General features: G+C 45.0%; 2 protein-coding genes across 11 annotated transcripts in view; one reads left to right on the top strand and one right to left on the bottom strand.

Annotated features, from left to right (window-relative positions):
- The window catches only part of LOC127002481 (demethylmenaquinone methyltransferase-like), a 92038-nt gene that overhangs the window by 34703 nt on the left and 40255 nt on the right, over positions 1–17080 (top strand). The window lies entirely within an intron of this gene.
- On the bottom strand, positions 13462–16192 carry LOC127002480 (uncharacterized). 2 transcript variants are annotated; one of them, XM_050868474.1, is made up of 5 exons: positions 15927–16192; positions 15214–15464; positions 14846–15009; positions 14435–14488; positions 13462–13882 (listed from the first exon to the last, which is right to left on the bottom strand). In XM_050868474.1, the coding sequence occupies exons 2-5, from the start codon at positions 15447–15449 to the stop codon at positions 13512–13514; spliced, it is 825 nt and encodes a 274-aa protein (XP_050724431.1). In that variant the 5' UTR covers positions 15450–15464; positions 15927–16192; the 3' UTR covers positions 13462–13511. The 2 variants fall into 2 exon arrangements, with proteins under 2 accessions (XP_050724431.1, XP_050724432.1); XM_050868475.1 differs by lacking the exon at positions 14435–14488.

Here is a 17080-nt window from a genome sequence, read left to right as displayed (position 1 = left end):
TGGCTGTTATGGGACATCGTGATTTGTGGTACGTCAGTAGAGGCCGAGGAGCAATACATCCATCCTCTACGTCTGCCAAAGAGAAAATGAGCTATCACCATACTTCAGGTTCCCCAGCAGCTTCTAAAAAGTGTTATATGCTCTTTTGAACTTGCTTACTGCATACCTCTCCCCCTCCCGCGGCCCCGCTGCACACGAGTTTTTAATCAAGCTTATCCCTATACTGTCCAAATCCCTTATGCACGAGTTAACCAGCATCTCTACTCCTCCGTTCCTTACACTGGCAAACTCTGCAACAATCTTTCTTCATCTGTATTTCCTCCTGCTTATGAGTTGAACTCTTTCAAGCGGAGAGTATCGGGACGCCTCTCCTTCCGAAATTGACCTCTTTTTTGGCCACTCTTCTAACTCTTTTTATACGGGCAGTGATCGGCGGGCTATATTTTCTTCCATTATGATCTTTTTATTTTTTGCCCTTGACCCCCCCCCACAAACACACACACACACACGCACACACAGGTATACAGAAACAACATAAACACGGGTAGGAAAGTATTAAGCCCAAAACCAGAGTGACTTTTTTGATCTCCGAAAAACCTATTTTGGGGAACCCGGAATGACGATAGTTATTATAGTGGAGAGAGATCCTCGCTCTCGCGATAAAGCCTAGATAAAAACGGCAGATACCCCAACTTCTAGTGTACAAAGTGTCTAGGCTGCACCAGCAAAATGAAGTAATAACACGTGGAACAGTCGAATGAAGCGATCGAGAACGGCGTCAGCAGCGCCACCTGGGCACAGGTAGAGGAAGATGCCGCCAGTCCCACACCTCATTCTTTCAATGCGCTTCGACGGAGACTGGAGGAACCTTCTCAGGGGAAGGAGGGGGGTGAGTAAGGAATGTGCACTAGTCATTCCGGGTTCCCCAAAATAGGTTTTTCAGAGATCAAAACCGTCATTTTGTGAACCCTTCATGACTTGTGCACGATAGCTAACTCCCACTTGGAGCTGGAGAAAAGGGAACTCTCTCGAAGTACCACGTACTTGAGTCTACATCTGGGTTCCGCCAAGTTGGTAAGTATAGAACCGACTGAGGTTGTTACCCTTTTTAAGTGTTACTTTTAAAGTGGTTGGTAATAAATGTTAAGTTTAAGGCGCGAACTGTTATCTCACTCGTCACAGGGCCGGTGTTACCGTGGCCTGCTTCACAAGTTGATTGTAGTAGGTGAGATAACACAATAGCCTTTAGTTAAGTTAAGTTAAGTTAAGCGATAGCTAACTCCCACTTGGAGCCGGAGAAAAGGGAGCTCAATCGAAGTACTACATACTTGAGTCTAGAAGTTGGTAAGTGTAGAACCGACTGAGGTCGCCCGGACTTACCGTAGTGTCAAAGTTAAGTAATCCACTCCGTTACCCGAGAGAAATACCAGCAGAATAAATCTCCAAGGCAGTCGTGAAACTTCATTTGATAACAAAAATAGGCACAACGACCTATAGCGTAGCACAAAAAAAAAACGCAAGGGAGAAAGAGGAACATATATACAAGGGGGGAAGAGGTAGGAGTACACCTTCACCCTCCGGATTTTTTACCTTGCTGCCGAGGAGTAAAATAAAAAAGTTAAATTTCTTCCTATTCCATCTCCCTCGACGGGGGAAGTCCTAACGCAACGCAGGGGGCGTCGTCCACAGACGGAGAGATAGGAACAGGAAGCAGTGCTCCACTGGACGCTCTCCTTGACCCGGTCCAGGGAATGGGTCCTAAGGAAAGCCAGGGAGGCAGCTACCCCTCGGACATCGTGAGCGCGCGGGTCATGTCCCGGATCTCCTTCCTCTATGACGGTCCTTAGGAGGCCTGCAATCCTCCTGATTGACAGAGGGAGGGCTGAAGCGGGATCACAGAAAAGGTGATGTTGTTCGTGGGCCGTAGAATATGTTATGTAGTTCCTTAAGTGTGGCGCATCAGCAAAGCCAGGGTTGCCAGATACCAAAATATGTCTCTCGACGAGCTCTATCTGGTGGTATACGGCAACCCTAGATGGGAGGTACCAGTGAAGAGAGAGGAGGCTTTGAAATTTACCGGACCTCAAACACTCAGTCTGGTCCCGGTTGTGGACAGGAGAGGTGTGTGGGTGCGCGCACTTAGTGTTCCCAATCGGGTCCAGTAGCCAAGCTGCGGCCTCCGTGCACATTGTGTGTACCCGGTAGTGGACAGTACAGGTGTTTGGGTACGTGCGCTTCTGTCCCCGAATGGGTACAGTGTAACGTGTTATTATTATTATGATTATTATTATTATTATTATTATTATTATTATTACTATTACTATTAATATTAATATTATTATTATTATTATTATTATTAATATTATTATTATTATTATTACTATTACTATTATAATTTTTTATGATTGATTCATGTATTATGCTTCTTTATTATTATGATTATTATTATTATTATTATTATTACTATTATTATTATTACTATTATTATTATTACTATTATTATTATTATTATTATTATTATTATTACTATTATTATTATTATTACTATTATATTTTTTTATGATTGTTTCATGTATTATGCTTCTTTATCACACCATATACTAGCCTTTGTTTATTTTTCTCCTTCACAGATTGTGAATTATTCGAAATAAAAGGACAAGTATAAACAGCAGTGAAATAATTATATAAACTAGTGAAAAGTGAAACTACTAACTTTTTCAAAGAAAGTGAAATATTGTACTGTGTGTGACCTTATCTGATGCTACAATGCCTAAATTCAGGAAGTTAAAATCGTGGGAAATCAGGAACATGGTCCATGCGAGTGACAGCGAGTTCAGCGACGAACTGCCGGAGGCCGTGGAGGAGGCGTGGATGAAGGACCAGGAGGACATCATCGCAGAGGAGAGGCCCGTTGAAGATAACATTGAAGAGTCCGTGGAAGAGGACCCCATGGTGTCAGGGCTCCTCCGAGCATTTATTGTCCGGCCTGGGCAAGAGAATGAAGAGAGCCATTCTGCTGCTCTGCCACCTGCCTCTGCTTCACCGCCTTCCTCGTTTACCGAGCTCCTATCCACTGCTCCGCCACCTGCCTCACCATCACCATCTGCTGCTCTGCCACCTGCCTCACCATCACCATCTGCTGCTCTGCCACCTGCCTCACCATCACCATCTGCTGCTCTGCCACCTGCCTCACCATCACCATCTGCTGCTCTGCCATCTGCCTCTGCTCCACCGCTTACCTCGCCATGTGATCCACCATTGGGTGTGCCCTTCTCCAGTGACGACGAAGACGACGAATATGACTTTGGGCCATTATCAGCTCGCCCACGTGCCAAAAAACGGACTGACATTCCATCGGAGACAGGAGGTGGTGGTTTAGGTAACACACGGAAACTCGTCCAGCCTTTGGCCAAGAGGCCTAGGATCCCATGGAAGAAGATGGAAGAGCAGCACCATGTTTGTCCAATGGATTTCAAACCCACAAATCCAGGAATTCAAGTGGACATCCCTGACGAATTCGACGAACTGGCAGCTCTGATGCTGTTCGTGCCCGATGACTTCTGGGATACCATCGCTACAGAGAGCAACAGGTATTACAGGCAGAAGAAGAAAGCTGCTGTGAAACCTGACATAACACCCGCGGAGGCTCGCACATACATCGGCATCATGATACTGCTCGGCCTAAGCCCCCCACACAGCCTCAGAACACCATGGAAACGCGACTCTACATTCAGAAATGACGTCATCTCATCATGCATGACATACTCACGCTTCAACCACATCCACAGCAACTTTCACCTTGTAGACAATTCGACACTTCCACCAAAGGACACAATTGCTTACAAAACAGCCCGTATAGCTCCACTACTCCACACGCTGAAAGACAGATGCCTCACCGTATACAAGGCCAAAACTCGTCAACTATCTGTCGATGAGGGGAGCATGGGGTGGAAGGGTAACAGCAGCATGCGGCAGTTAAATCCAAACAAGCCCCACAAGTATCACATCAAGTCATACAAACTTGTGGAGACAAGTACGGGATACTTGTCCAACATTATACTGCACGACACAACCTCCCGCACTGTGGATGAGGTTGTCCTTACACTGCTGGACGAGTCACCCTACAATAAGCATGAAGGATACGCTGTGTTCACGGACAGGTTTTACACCTCACCCGACCTCTTCTGGCACTTGCGAACTGTTGATGGTTACGACGCAACAGGGACCTGCATGTCAAATCGTCATCAGTTCCCTCCTGAGCTCAAGTGCGCCAAAGGCAAGTCCAAGAAGGGGGAGGTCCACAGCTACATCGCCACACATGGAGATGACAATTTGGTTGCAATGCGGTGGAGGGATGCAAAGGATGTCTTCATGTTATCAACCGAGGAGACTGCTGACCTGATAGAATGTGACAGCCAGCGCGGTCGTGTGAAGAAAATGAAGCCAGCAATGGTTCCGCTCTACAATAAGAACATGGAGGGTGGACCTGAACGACTACCTGGAGTCAAAGTACAGCCCATGCCGTGCCACCAGGAAGATGTGGAAGAAGCTTGCGATGTACCTAGTGAGCACAGCAGTCACTAATGCGTACATAATCTTCCGCATGGTGTGTAAGGACCGCAACCGCAAGATGCCAAGGAGCCCCCATTTCGCATTCCGTGAAGCGCTGGGGAACATCATGCTCACGATGTGTGACACACGCCCTCCACCCAACGTTCCTGCTGTATTGCACACGGCCCCAGTCAGCCTAGGGCACCTACCAGCATCATATCCTCCGTTGCCTCTTGAAGCTCAGAGGGCGGCTGCAGCAGGACGGGAGCCAAGACGGCCACCACACCGTTGTCAAATGCCAGGCTGCAAGAAAAAGTCCATTTTCTATTGCCAACAATGCAATGTGTGCCTGTGCATGAGACCTGGCAGGATATGCTTCAGCGAATACCATCGGCAGATGAAGCATCGCCTTCCTGACAACGCAAAGCAGCTCGCAGTGGTGCCTCCACCTCAAGAATCATCAACATCATCATCATCGGACGCTGATGAGCCTGCATCTCGCCGCATTCTTCCGAGACGGGCAGCTAAGCGGAAAGCGCCCAAACCAGCACCTCCAACTGAACCTGGATCTGCAGCAGAACCTGTATCACAGCAACCTAGCAAAAGGAAATCTTCCAGGTTGTCAGGGGGTCAACAGTCGGGGAAAGGAGGGTTGGGGAGGATCAGTTTCAGAAAAAAAAAACATAAGTGATTGTAACTTTTGAACAGTTGGGTCTAGAAAAAAAATAAGACCACCATTGGATTCAGCATAATCATGTCTATTTATTTACATCATAAAAACACTAAAAACTTTACTTTGAATAAAAGGAATTAGCAAAAGGAAATCTTCCAGGTTGTCAGGGGGGTCAACAGTCGGGGAAAGGGGAGGGGTTGGGGGAGGGATCGGGGTTTCAGAAAAAAACATAAGTGATTGTAACTTTTGAACAGTTGGTCTAGAAAAAAAATAAGACCACCATTGGATTCAGCATAAACATGTATATTTATTTACATCATAAAAACACTAAAAACTTTACTTTGAATAAAAGGATATAGATTAAACAATGTTTTTTTTTTTTAATTTTCCTCTTAAAATGCTCACAACTTCTAAACTATTAGGCCTAGAATAAAAGTAAGACCACCATTGGATTCAGCAGGTAACACTCTATCAAAATCCATAATAAAACACCATAATAATGCCATAGGGACAAAATGGCCAGTGTTCTCTTAAGTTATTTTTTACCAATTTTTGAAAATTGGGGTTCAAATTCAATAGATTTTATCAGAGTTACTGGAAGAAAATGTTTATTGTTGCAGAAACAGCAACATTTTCCCTTCAAAATGAGACCTCAACGACACTTATACTTTCAATAATGAATGCATAGTAAGCAGTAAAGTGAACTCCACTTTTTCGTTCTCGATCGGGGACAAACCTTGTGTTTACGGGTTATTAAACATCTGCTGTCCACAACCGGGTACAGTTCCCCGGGGCAGAGTGGGTGAGGCTCGCTTTGCAGGCACCAGACTGGTATGACCACTGGTTGGAGACAGTGGTCGAGGCGCTCATTCTTGGCTAGCGATTTTGGGGAGGAAGCTAAGGACACTGCAGGTCCATCTGTTGTGAATGTAGTGTACCTGGGAAAACGCGTGAGAGTCCTGAGCTGCGAGGACCTGAACCTAGAGGCGAGGGCGACGAGGAATTATTAGGAAATCCATTTCTGAAGGTCTGTCCTGGTACCTAGTGGAAGAGAGAGACGTTATAACCTTTTATAGGGACCAAAAACGGATGTCTCTTCTAAGGGGAGGATCATGGTGAAAGAGGCCACGCTTAAGGAGTTGAACTGAGCGGGGTCTAGGACAATTCCCCAGCCAGGAGTTATGAACTGCAGTACACCTTCTTGGAGATCATTTATGGCTTTTAGGATACGCCGCCATCCAAGCTTACGCAATATCTCCCTCTCATCTTGAATAATTACAAGCAACAGGTTCTCTGAGTGTTCAAAGAAAGCATTCCGCTGAATTACAGGTAACACCACACACTTCACTTCATCATCAAATGTTTGAAGCAAGTGCAATGTCTGAAACAGATGCTTTGGTCCAAACTCAACCTGGGGCTGCATTTTAATTTTGAACCACATCGGGGTGACCAGCACACAGGCGGAGAATCCTATTGGCTGTTGTGAGCCATCTGGAGTGGTTTAGGTTTCCTGGATATCTCCTTGACAGTGTGTCAGGAACAGTCCCTTTAGAGATTGCTTTTCCCAATTGGTCCTGCGAAGCCATGTGGCCCACTTGTTTTACCATCGAGTTTTTCATAAAGGTGACGTAGTGACAGCACATTGCCATGGAGCTGACAGATGAACCAATGAACTGGGTGGGCAAGGCTTTTCTCGATTTTACAAATCACCTGTTGCCGCCACCACAAAATATCTCAGAGGGGTTCAACTTGCTCACTGTTTCTGTATTTCACTCCCCGCTCACCAAGATCACAAGTGGACAAACTAGAACAAAACCAGGGAAATTAATGATTTTTCTGCTGTGTATTCCCCCAGTGAGCATGCATGGTGGACAGCAGTGACACGTATTTCTGCCAAGAGGTATTTCTCGCAACACCGGCCCGTGTAGTGGGCCACCGCCGTCATGTCCCTTCCTGCACGGCATATTTTCGTCGCCCCGCGGTGTAGAATAAATTTAAACTACTCCAACCTAACTTGGCTGACCTAGCTAACAGGGTTCTTCCCTCTCTCGAATCCCATGGGTGTTACGCTCTCCCTACCAGCCCCCCCTCCCGCATTGCGCCCGCAAGAAACTAACTTTTAAAAAATCGTTTGTGCGTTTCTAGCCGTTTGCGACGCAGATATATGGGGTTCAAAATACATAGAATAATGTTTGAGTGGAGCCCCCCCCACACGTGAGATGCATACTCCATACGAAGGCGGACAAGGCCCCTGTATATGGATAGCAACTGTGCGGGCGAGAAGAACTGGCGGAGACGATACAGAACGCCCAACCTCGAGGAAGCTGATTTAGTGAGAGAGGAGATGTGAAGTTTCCATTTAAGATTTTGAGTTAAGATTAGACTGAGGATGTTTAGTATTCAAGATGGTGAAAGCTGAGTGATGTCGAAAAACAGGGGATAGGTATTTCGAAGATTATGTCGAGTTGATAGGTAGAGAAATTGGGTTTTTGAGGCATTGAAGGACACAAGGTTCCTTTTAGCCCAATCGGAAATGATAGTAAGGTTTGAGGTTAAACGTTCTGCAGCCTCCAGTCTGGAGTCATGTAATTCCTGTTGAGAGGGTCTTCTGTTGAAAGAAATTGAATAATGCAGAGCGGAGTCATCAGCGTATGAGTGGATAGGACAGTTTGTTATGGAAAAAAATATCATTTATGAATAACAGGAAGAGAATGGGTGATAAGACAGAGCCCTGTGGAACACCACTGTTAATAGGTTTAAGGAAAGAACAGTGACCGTCTACCACAGCAGAGATAGAACGGTCGGAAAGGAAACTGGAGATAAAGGAACAGAGAGAAGGATAGAATCCGAAAGAGGGCAGTTTAAAAAGCAAAGACTTGTGCCAGACTTTATCGAAGGCTTTCGATATGTCTAGCGCAACTGAGAAAGTTTTACCGAAACGGCTAAGAGAAGATGACCAAGAATCAGTTGAGAGAGCAAGAAGATCGCCAGTAGAACTCCCCTTGCGGAACCCATACTGGCGATCAGATAGAAGGTTAGAACTGGAAAGGTGCTTGTGAATCTTCCGGTTAAGGATTGATTCAAAAGCTTTAGATAGACAGGAAAGTAAAGCTATAGAGGGGTAGTTTGAGGGATTGGAACAGTCACCCTTCTTAGGCACATGGTGTACGAAGGCGTACTTCCAGTAAAAAGGAAAGGCAGATGTTGATAGGCAGAGACGAAAGAGTTTGACCAGGTAGTACAGTTTTTAAGGACAATAGGAAGCACTCCATAAGGTCCATAAGCCTTCTGAGAGTTGAGGCCAGAGAGGGCATAGAAAACATCATTCCTAAGAATCTTAATAACATGCATAAAGAAGTCAGAGGGGGGATAAGTAGGAGGAATATGCCCAGAATCGTCCAAAAGTTTGAGCGAAGAGTTCAGCCTTAGAGATATATGAAACGGCAGTGCTGCTGTCTGGATTAAGAAGAGGCGGGAAAGAGGAAGAAGTGAAACTGGAGGAGATATTTTTGGCTAAGTTTTTTTTTTTTTTTTTTTTACAGCCAAGGAGACAGTTCAAGGGCATAAAGAAAAATATATATAAAAAAGCCCGATACTTACTGCTCCTGAATAGAGGTCAAAGGAGTGTCCAAAAAGAGAGGTCAATTTCGGGAGGAGAGGTGTCCTGATACCCCCCTCATGAAAGAGTTGAAGTCGTTAGGCAGGAGGAAATACAGATGAAGGAAGATTGTTCCAGAGTTTACCAGCGTGAGGGATGAAAGAGTGAAGATGCTGGTTGACTCTTGCATAAGGGGTTTGGACAGTATAGGGATGAGCATGAGTAGAAAGTCGTGTGCAGCGGGGCCGCGGGGGGGAGGGGGGGGAGGCATGCAGTTAGCAAGTTCAGAAGAGCAGTCAGCATGAAAATATCGCTAGAAGATAAAAAGAGAGGCAACATGGCGGCGGAATTTGAGAGGTAGAAGACTATCAGTGTGAGGAGGAGAGCTGGTGAGACGAAGAGACTTTGACTCCACTCTGTCAAGGAGAGTTTTGTGAGTGGACTTCCCCCCCACACACACACACACATGAGATGCATACTCCATACGAGGGCGGACAAGGCCCCTGTAAATGGATAGCAACTGTGCTAAGTACCAAAATTCTTTTGAAGAATTAGAGAAAGCGAGGTGTTGACATTTGCTATGGATAATGGCGTTTTTGTTAAGTCCAAGAATAGAATTGGCACGATTCCGGGCGGAAATGTAAAGATCAAGGTTAGCGGGTGTTCGAAGGCTCTGGTACCTTTTGTGACCTGCCTCTATCTTTGACAGGACGAGAACAAGCGTGATTAAACCAAGACTTTTTAGCATGGGGAGTAAAGAAAGTACGTGGAATGTATACCTCCATTCCAGAGACACTCACATCTTTGATGCGCTGGGCACACACAGAGGGGTCTCTATCGTGGAAGCAGTAATCATTCCACGGGAAATCGGAAAAGTACATCCTCAGCTCGTGCCACCGAGCTGAAGCAAAATGCCAGAAGCATCGCCTCTTTGGTGGGGCCAGAGGATGTACAGGAGCAATAGGACAGGATACAGAAAAAAAGGTTGCGATCGGAGGAGCCCAACGGAGAGAACAGTTTGACAGAGTAAGCAGAAGGGTTAGAGGTAAGGAAGATGTCTAGTATGTTGGGCCGGTCTCCAAGACAGTCGGGAATACGTGTGTAGCAAGCCACCTCTGAAACGGTCGGCTACTCTCCTCCGGTGAGACAAGGAAAATGGTGTGGCAGCACAGACTCAATTAGTTAATGTTTTTATCTTCTTGTCTCTCGTCGCGCTCCTTGTTGTCCGTGTTGCGTCTTTAATGTTTGTCTCTCTTGTTACTCGTTTATCTTCCACTGTCTGTCCTCGTCTTCCTATTGTTAACTCATATTGTTTACTACACACACTAACATTTATATGTCATCTACACCATACAACATACATACACACGCATACACACACAAACACCTTTTCTATGTGTTTTGTTTGTCCTTATGACCTGTACGATTTTTATGTCAATAAACAACCCTGACGGATATTGACTTTCTCTATCCGTGAACCAATTAACTCTCGGAACACTTGTTACCACCTACAATTGGTGACCCCGGAGTGTTGCTGTGGTTCAAGGCGGCTTGTAAACCGGTGCCGCTTATAAGGGTGCTCTCTCCCAGAGCGGTGGACCTGGGTCTGAAATGAGTCTACCCTCTCCTGGGGCAATAAACCTCACCTCAGCTTGGGGGTCGTGAGGTTGAGCCGTGGGCGTAGTTGCCACCTTCAGGGTTCTCCCCCGCCCTCCCCCAGGCACCCTCTGTGCCCTCCTCCAGGCGCCTTCTGCGCGTCCTCCAGGTACCCTCTGTGCCCCGTCCCCAGGCGCCTTCTGCACCTCCTCCAGGCACCTTCCGCACCTCCTCCAGGCACCTTCAGCGCCTCCTCCAGGCATCCTCTATGCCCCCTCTCCAGGCCCCTTCTGCGCCCTTCAGGCACCTTCTGTGCCCCTGGGTGCTCCTCCCACCGCTCACACCCCCACCCACCCCCACCCCTCCTTCTCCCTGCCCTCCCGCTGGTCCGGCGACTGAGACAAACACACCGTGTGACACTACATAGACTCAGTGAACACTCAAACACAGTTCGACACATTACTGAGACACACAGTGCCGCACATACTCAGTGTATACGCCACACAGACTCAGAGAGACACGCAAACACAGTGTGACATCCCACTGGGATTACTGGCTGACCCCTGGATTTATCACCGCCCTTTTGGATTACCTTACTCTCCTGTGGATCCTTATGTACAGTGCAGTGCCTCCAACAGTTCAGTGCAGCAAGTCCCCAGCAACAGTTAGTGTCACAGTGTTACCTACTAAGCGTACAGTGTTGTGTTACAGCGCCTATAGTACGCAGTCTGCTCGATTCACTCACGGACTGCCGCGGCCCCTAGCAAGCGCCAGCGCCTATAGTACACGCAGTTCGTTCTACTCTCACGGATTGCCGCGGCCCCTGGCACATGCTAGCGCCCCTCACTCCTCAACCTGCTGTGGCCCCTGGCACGCTGGCAGCTAGTGCCTTCACACGCAGTTCCCTCGACGCTCTCTCGGACTGCCGTGGCCGTGGGTTAAGAAAAAAATCAGAGGAAAATATTCATATTAAATACTGTTACGTATGCTAGGCTCAATTTGACCTTATATTATGATACGGATAGAAGTTTATATGTATCAGAGAAGTCATGATGGATATACAGGAAAAACTTCTCCTGTGAAAAAAAGTTTCAGGTTTTGCACTTTTCTTACCCCATTTTACTATAATCATGAAATGGTGACCCTAGCAGTGGTGGCTCAAAGCATAAATTGGTGGGGGTGCTGCTCCAAAAAATGTTTAGGCCAGTGGTTCTCAAAGTGGGGGCCATGGCGGGTTGTTGCAAAGAGTACATTTCTACATAGTTTCAGGATTATGAATGTTATTTCTTTTCTTACCTTTGATTGGCGGGATGAGATTATGCAGAAAAATAAAGGGGGGGCGCAGGAATGTTGAAAATTCATGAAGGGAAGAATGGAGAGGAAAAGTATGAGAACCACTGGTTTAGCCCTTGCTGTAATCCACATTACAGTGCAACCAACTCAGGTGTTCATCCTTCCCTTTTTGGGGATTGATTACTTAAAAATAAACTATAACTTTAATTTTCTTTTTTCTCACAGGATGTCCTGTCCCAGCACATTTACAGACACTGATAGCACTACGCTGCATGATGTCTGGGGATCACCAGATGACATTAGGTGACTGCCATGATGTCTCCCAGACAACAGTTAGCCAGTGCTTGAAGGTGGTGTCACGAGCAGTGGCTAGTTTGAGCAGGCATCACATAATGGCGCCTTCTGGGAATGATCGGCAGAGGACTGTTCAAGAGTTCTATGCTATCCATGGCATGCCTGGGGTTATTGGTGCAATATACTGTACACACATAGCTATAGTGAGACCGTCTGTTGCAAATCCTGAAGTGTTCCGATGCAGGAAGGGTTACTTTTCAATGAATGTGCAAGCTGTGTGGTCCTGATCTGCTTTTTCACAACGTTGTTGCTCGTTGGCCTGGGAGTGTACATGACAGTAGAATTCTGGACAACAGCAGACTTTGTGCACAGTTAGAATAAACTTTGGAACCACAATACCACCTGCTTGGATATGCTGGTTATGCCCTAAAGAGGTATCTCCTAACACCGGTAGCAGTTCCCACCAACGATCATGAGCGAGCCTACAACAGCAGTCACACCCATACCAGGAATACAGTGGAACGTGCATTTGGTGTCTTAAAAAAAAGATTTGCATATTTAGGAAAGAAAATGAGGACTAGTTTAGATACAACTAAAGCAATCATTGTTGCAGCAGTAGTCTTACATAATATAGCTGTGAAAACTAGACTGGTCATGCCACAAGATGGAGCGGAACATGCAATAATCAATGTCAATGCCCTTCATAATGGAGTTCCAGTAGACAGGCAGGGAAATGCACAAGGCAGATTGATGCGTCAACAAATCATCAGGGATTTTTTCTGAACATCATCCTCATCATTGACGACTACTCCCATCTCTTTCACAGCTTCCCCCCTCTTTCAATATCTTTCCTTTCTCATTCATTATCTCATTTATTTTACTTGGGGAGATGTGTTCTGAATTTATTCATATATTACTACTTTCCAATATGATTTTTTATCCCCTTTATAGTTTTCAGTTAGTCTTTCACCAAACTCTTTATCAAATCGCTTTTTCCTTTCTTTTAATGTTATGGTTACTTCCATATTGCATTCTCTTTATTTTTTTGTTCTTTCCCTTTTTACTTGCGCCTCCATATTATTTTCTTGAGATTTCTAATAAAGTTCCCTTTCCTCTTTTTCTATCACCTTTATCTCCTCTGTCCACCATGAATTTCCTATTCTTTTTTTATCTCGCACCAGTTTCAGCCCTGAAACCTTTCTTGATATAATAATACTCTTCAATATTAAGTTGATTATGCTTCCGTTCTGTGCACTGTATTTTTTGCATGTATGAAAATGCTTTATTTATATTGTTTATTATGAAATAAAATTCTTGTTACCCTGAAGTTGTAACCTTTCATTTCTAAGAACTTACCAAAGTGACCTATTATTATGTATTCTTTGCACACACTAGCACAGCAGATAATTACAGAAAAGTGAGATGTTTTAGGAACAAAAAGTTACTAAAACAATGGTTACTAGTTCATCCTTTTTTATATATATTATATATGCTCTTACATATATCTCATGTGCAGTTTGCGTGCTCTTTTTCTGCAATGAGTCGATACATTTTTGCTTCTAAAGCTTTTTCTTTTGCCTCCTCTTTTCTGGCTTCAGCCTCCTCAAGCTTCAACTCCATGTATCGTAATTGCATGTCCATCAATTTTGCCCTCTTGTTCTGAAACTCGTCGTCCCTGCTTGTGCTGGCCTTCACTATCTCCCGGACTTCTACGTCTTCGCCCGCTTTCCACCTCCCGGCTCGACGTTGCCTGCTCGTCATCCTTACGGGGCTGGCAGGCACAATTGTTTCCCCAACTTTGTTGCCGCCCTGTTCTTCATCTGGTGTTGGTGCCAGTGGTTCGGAACTCACCAACTCACACCAGATGTCGGAGCGTGCTGGCAGTAGAGTAAAATAAATTATTAGTTGATGAAAACATCTGTTAATGAAATGCAGTGGTGTACGTGTCATCTGGCATATTTGTCTGAAAACAGATGCGTTATCAGTCAATTAAAATTTTTAATTTTCTAGAACTGCCCCCATGATTGCTGACTCAGCACCACAAATTGGCATATTAAATAATATGCTTGCTATACAGATGCTATGTTCATCAAACAAAGATTGGATCGGATTATGATTATTGGAAATGTACACCACTGTACTTGCTCAATAACCTCCATTTACGCTTACATATTTAAGTGGCAATGTTCTCAAACGATTATGGTTCTCGCCAACAGTTTTAGGAAGAAGAAATTCCCACCAAATACAGAGGAAGCACCTCAGACCCATTACTGCCACGTTCAATGGCACTGTTATTATGTTCATTTATAATAAAAACTTGTGATGCATTTAAGTGTGTGTTGAGCTTCGCGGGATATATAAACAGGCAGAACACCTGCTTACGAGGTATTTACTTATAAGCTATTCTCCTTATGAGTGTAACATCTTACCTCTCACAAGAGACCTTGAAAATCGGATGAGTCGACCATGGTGGTTCGACTTTGCTGGGAATAAATACATCTGAGTAAACACAAGTATAGTACAGCATTATTTAACTTAATTTACTCAAAACCTGTATAATCGGTCGAAGACTCATTGGAACACAGAGTTTTGATGAGATGTCTGGGGAGGACACAGCTTAGGCTGAGTGGAAATGAGTAATGAAACAAGTGTAACAACGGCAGCATCAAATAATGTGGATTCAGGATGATACCCATGTGATGAAGTTCCATTATTTCATGACAAAATAATTGTAATGTCAAGATATCCATATCTACTATTCATACGTATTTAACATTCATATTTCCTATGTATACATCATTTACCTGTTATAATGCAAATTGATTATATTGTATACTTACGCTGAGATGGCAAGGCATCATCATCATAGGGGTTGCCGATGTCATTAATGTCATCCCCGAGGAGTGTGAGCACTTGCTCACAATCTGAGGTCATGTCTGGTGGAGGCGCGCCACCACCAGTTTTGAACACCTCCCGTTTAAAGTCAGCCTTGCTTTTCTTCGCCCTAAAATAAAATAAATAGATATAGATAGATAGATAGATATAGATAGATAGATATAGATAGATATTTGTTGTACTGGTGGTGCAGTTCTTGAATAAATGATGAATATATTAAATTTAATAAAATTTTAGAACTTGGGGCCATTAATGAAAGTGTTGTTCAGAAGGGCATTGTTCACAGTGTACAGATATATTTTTCTTCACTTACTTGACTTTCAGTCGCTCCCAAACTTTCTTGAGCTGCACCTCTGACCGTTGGGGCCCCATGTTGTGGGCATAGAATTTTTCGGTAATTTTCGCCCAGGCCTCCCTCTTCTGTAGAAGTATCCTCCCGTCAGTCTTTAGGCTGAGTAGGATTGGTTCCTCAGCTATTAGGCCCAATAGCAACTCTCTTGCCGGGGGCGAAATGGGACCTGTCCTCAGGCACTGCTCCAGGGATGCCATCGTCACTAGTTAGTGCTGTAAGGAAAGCCAATGTAGAAGGTAATATTATATAAGTGTCGTATTGTCGATGAAACGTATTTGATTTTATGCCATAGCATAAACAAACAAAAATACCCTAAAAACTGGCACATGCCCATAAAGTGGCCAGTCAAGGCAGTGATAATTATAATTGGTCATGGCCAGGGCAACGTGGTCTCGTCAGTGCTCCCTCCCTACGGCTAGCCAGACTCAAAGAAATATATTTGGCTACTCACAAGGGGTAACCCTGTCAGGAAATGCACAAAAACATCATACAATGGGTCATATGATGAGTAAATCCAGTCATACGGGTGGGGCTGACGAGAGCCCAACAGGCTGTAGTCAGCTCGCCCTCAATTAGGCTAACTAGACCCAAAGCAAGCTGTTTGCCTTCCCACAAAGGTTAACCCCATCAATAAACACACAAAAAACATCATACAATGGGCGAAAATGTCCTACCTTGTAAGTAAATGCAGGGAAACTTGGAGAGGTGGTGATGACTCCTTCCCGCCAGCAGACGAAAAACAGAATGAAGATAGCGATGCGCATGTAAACAAACCTACCGACGTACCAACCCCTCCGTGATCCAGGTACTCGAAGGGGGAAGAGGCGGGAGGATTTGACGGTTCCGATCGCCATTACAGTGCTGAGTTCTCCCGTCGTGTGGAGCCGTCGGTGAAGGGGGAAGGGAGGTTTTGACAATCTAAGCGTTTGCCTCCACTCTGTCCAGAAGAGCTGTGTGACTGAAGCCCACCCACACATGAGATGCATACTCCATACGAGGGCGGACAAGGCGGAGACGTTACAGAACGCCCAGCCTCGAGGAAGCTGATTTAGTAAGAGATGAGATATGAAGTTTTCAGTTGAGATTTTGAGTTAAGGATAGACCGAGGATGTTTAGTGTTGAGGAATGTGATAGCTGGGTGTTGTCAAAGAATAGGGGATAGTTGTTTGAAAGATTGTGTCGAGTGGAAAGGTGGATAAACTGTGTTTTTGAGGCGTTGAAGGACACCAGGTTCTTCTTGCCCCAATCGGAAATAATAGTAAGGTCTGAGGCTAAGCGTTCTGCAGCCTCCAGCCTTGAGTCGTTAAGTTCCTGAAGGGTGGGTCTTCTATTAAAAGAAGTTGAGTAATGCAGAGTGGAATCATCGGCGTAGGAATGGATAGGACAGTTCGTTTTGGAAAGAAGATCATCAATGAACAACAGAAAAAGAGTGGGAGATAGGACAGAACCCTGTGGGACACCACTGTTAATAGATCGGTCAGAAAGGAAACTGGAGATAAAGGTACAGAGAGAAGGATATAAACCGTAGGAGGGTAGTTCAGAAAGCAAAGCTTTTGATATGTTCAGCGCAATAGCAAAAGTTTCACCGAAACGGCTAAGAGAGGATGACCAAGAGTCAGTTAAGAAGGCTAGGAGATCACCAGTAGAACGCCCCTTGCGGAACCCATACTGGCGATCAGATAGAAGGTCAGAAGTGGAAAGGTGCTTTTGAATCTTCCGGTTAAGGATTGATTCAAAAGCTTTAGATAGACAAAAAAGCAAAGGTATAGGACAGTAGTTTGAGGGATTGGAACGGTCACCCTTCTTAGGCACAGGCTGTATGAAGGCA

The sequence above is a fragment of the Eriocheir sinensis genome, chromosome 23 (assembly GCF_024679095.1).
Source record: "Eriocheir sinensis breed Jianghai 21 chromosome 23, ASM2467909v1, whole genome shotgun sequence".
Lineage (NCBI taxonomy): Eukaryota > Metazoa > Arthropoda > Malacostraca > Decapoda > Varunidae > Eriocheir > Eriocheir sinensis.
Note: the sequence above shows the minus strand (reverse complement) of the source record. Positions and strands in the feature narration are given on the sequence as shown.

Bases quoted from the DNA above. Each gene is read 5' to 3' on its own strand.
- LOC127002480 (XM_050868474.1), bottom strand. From the start codon at position 15,449: ATGGCATCCCTGGAGCAGTGCCTGAGGACAGGTCCCATTTCGCCCCCG. The intron at 15,010-15,213 runs GTAAGTGAAGAA...ATTTTATTTTAG, and splicing joins TGGGAGCGACTGAAAGTCAA to GGCGAAGAAAAGCAAGGCTG. The intron at 14,489-14,845 runs GTAAGTATACAA...ATTTATTCCCAG, and splicing joins TGATGCCTTGCCATCTCAGC to CAAAGTCGAACCACCATGGT.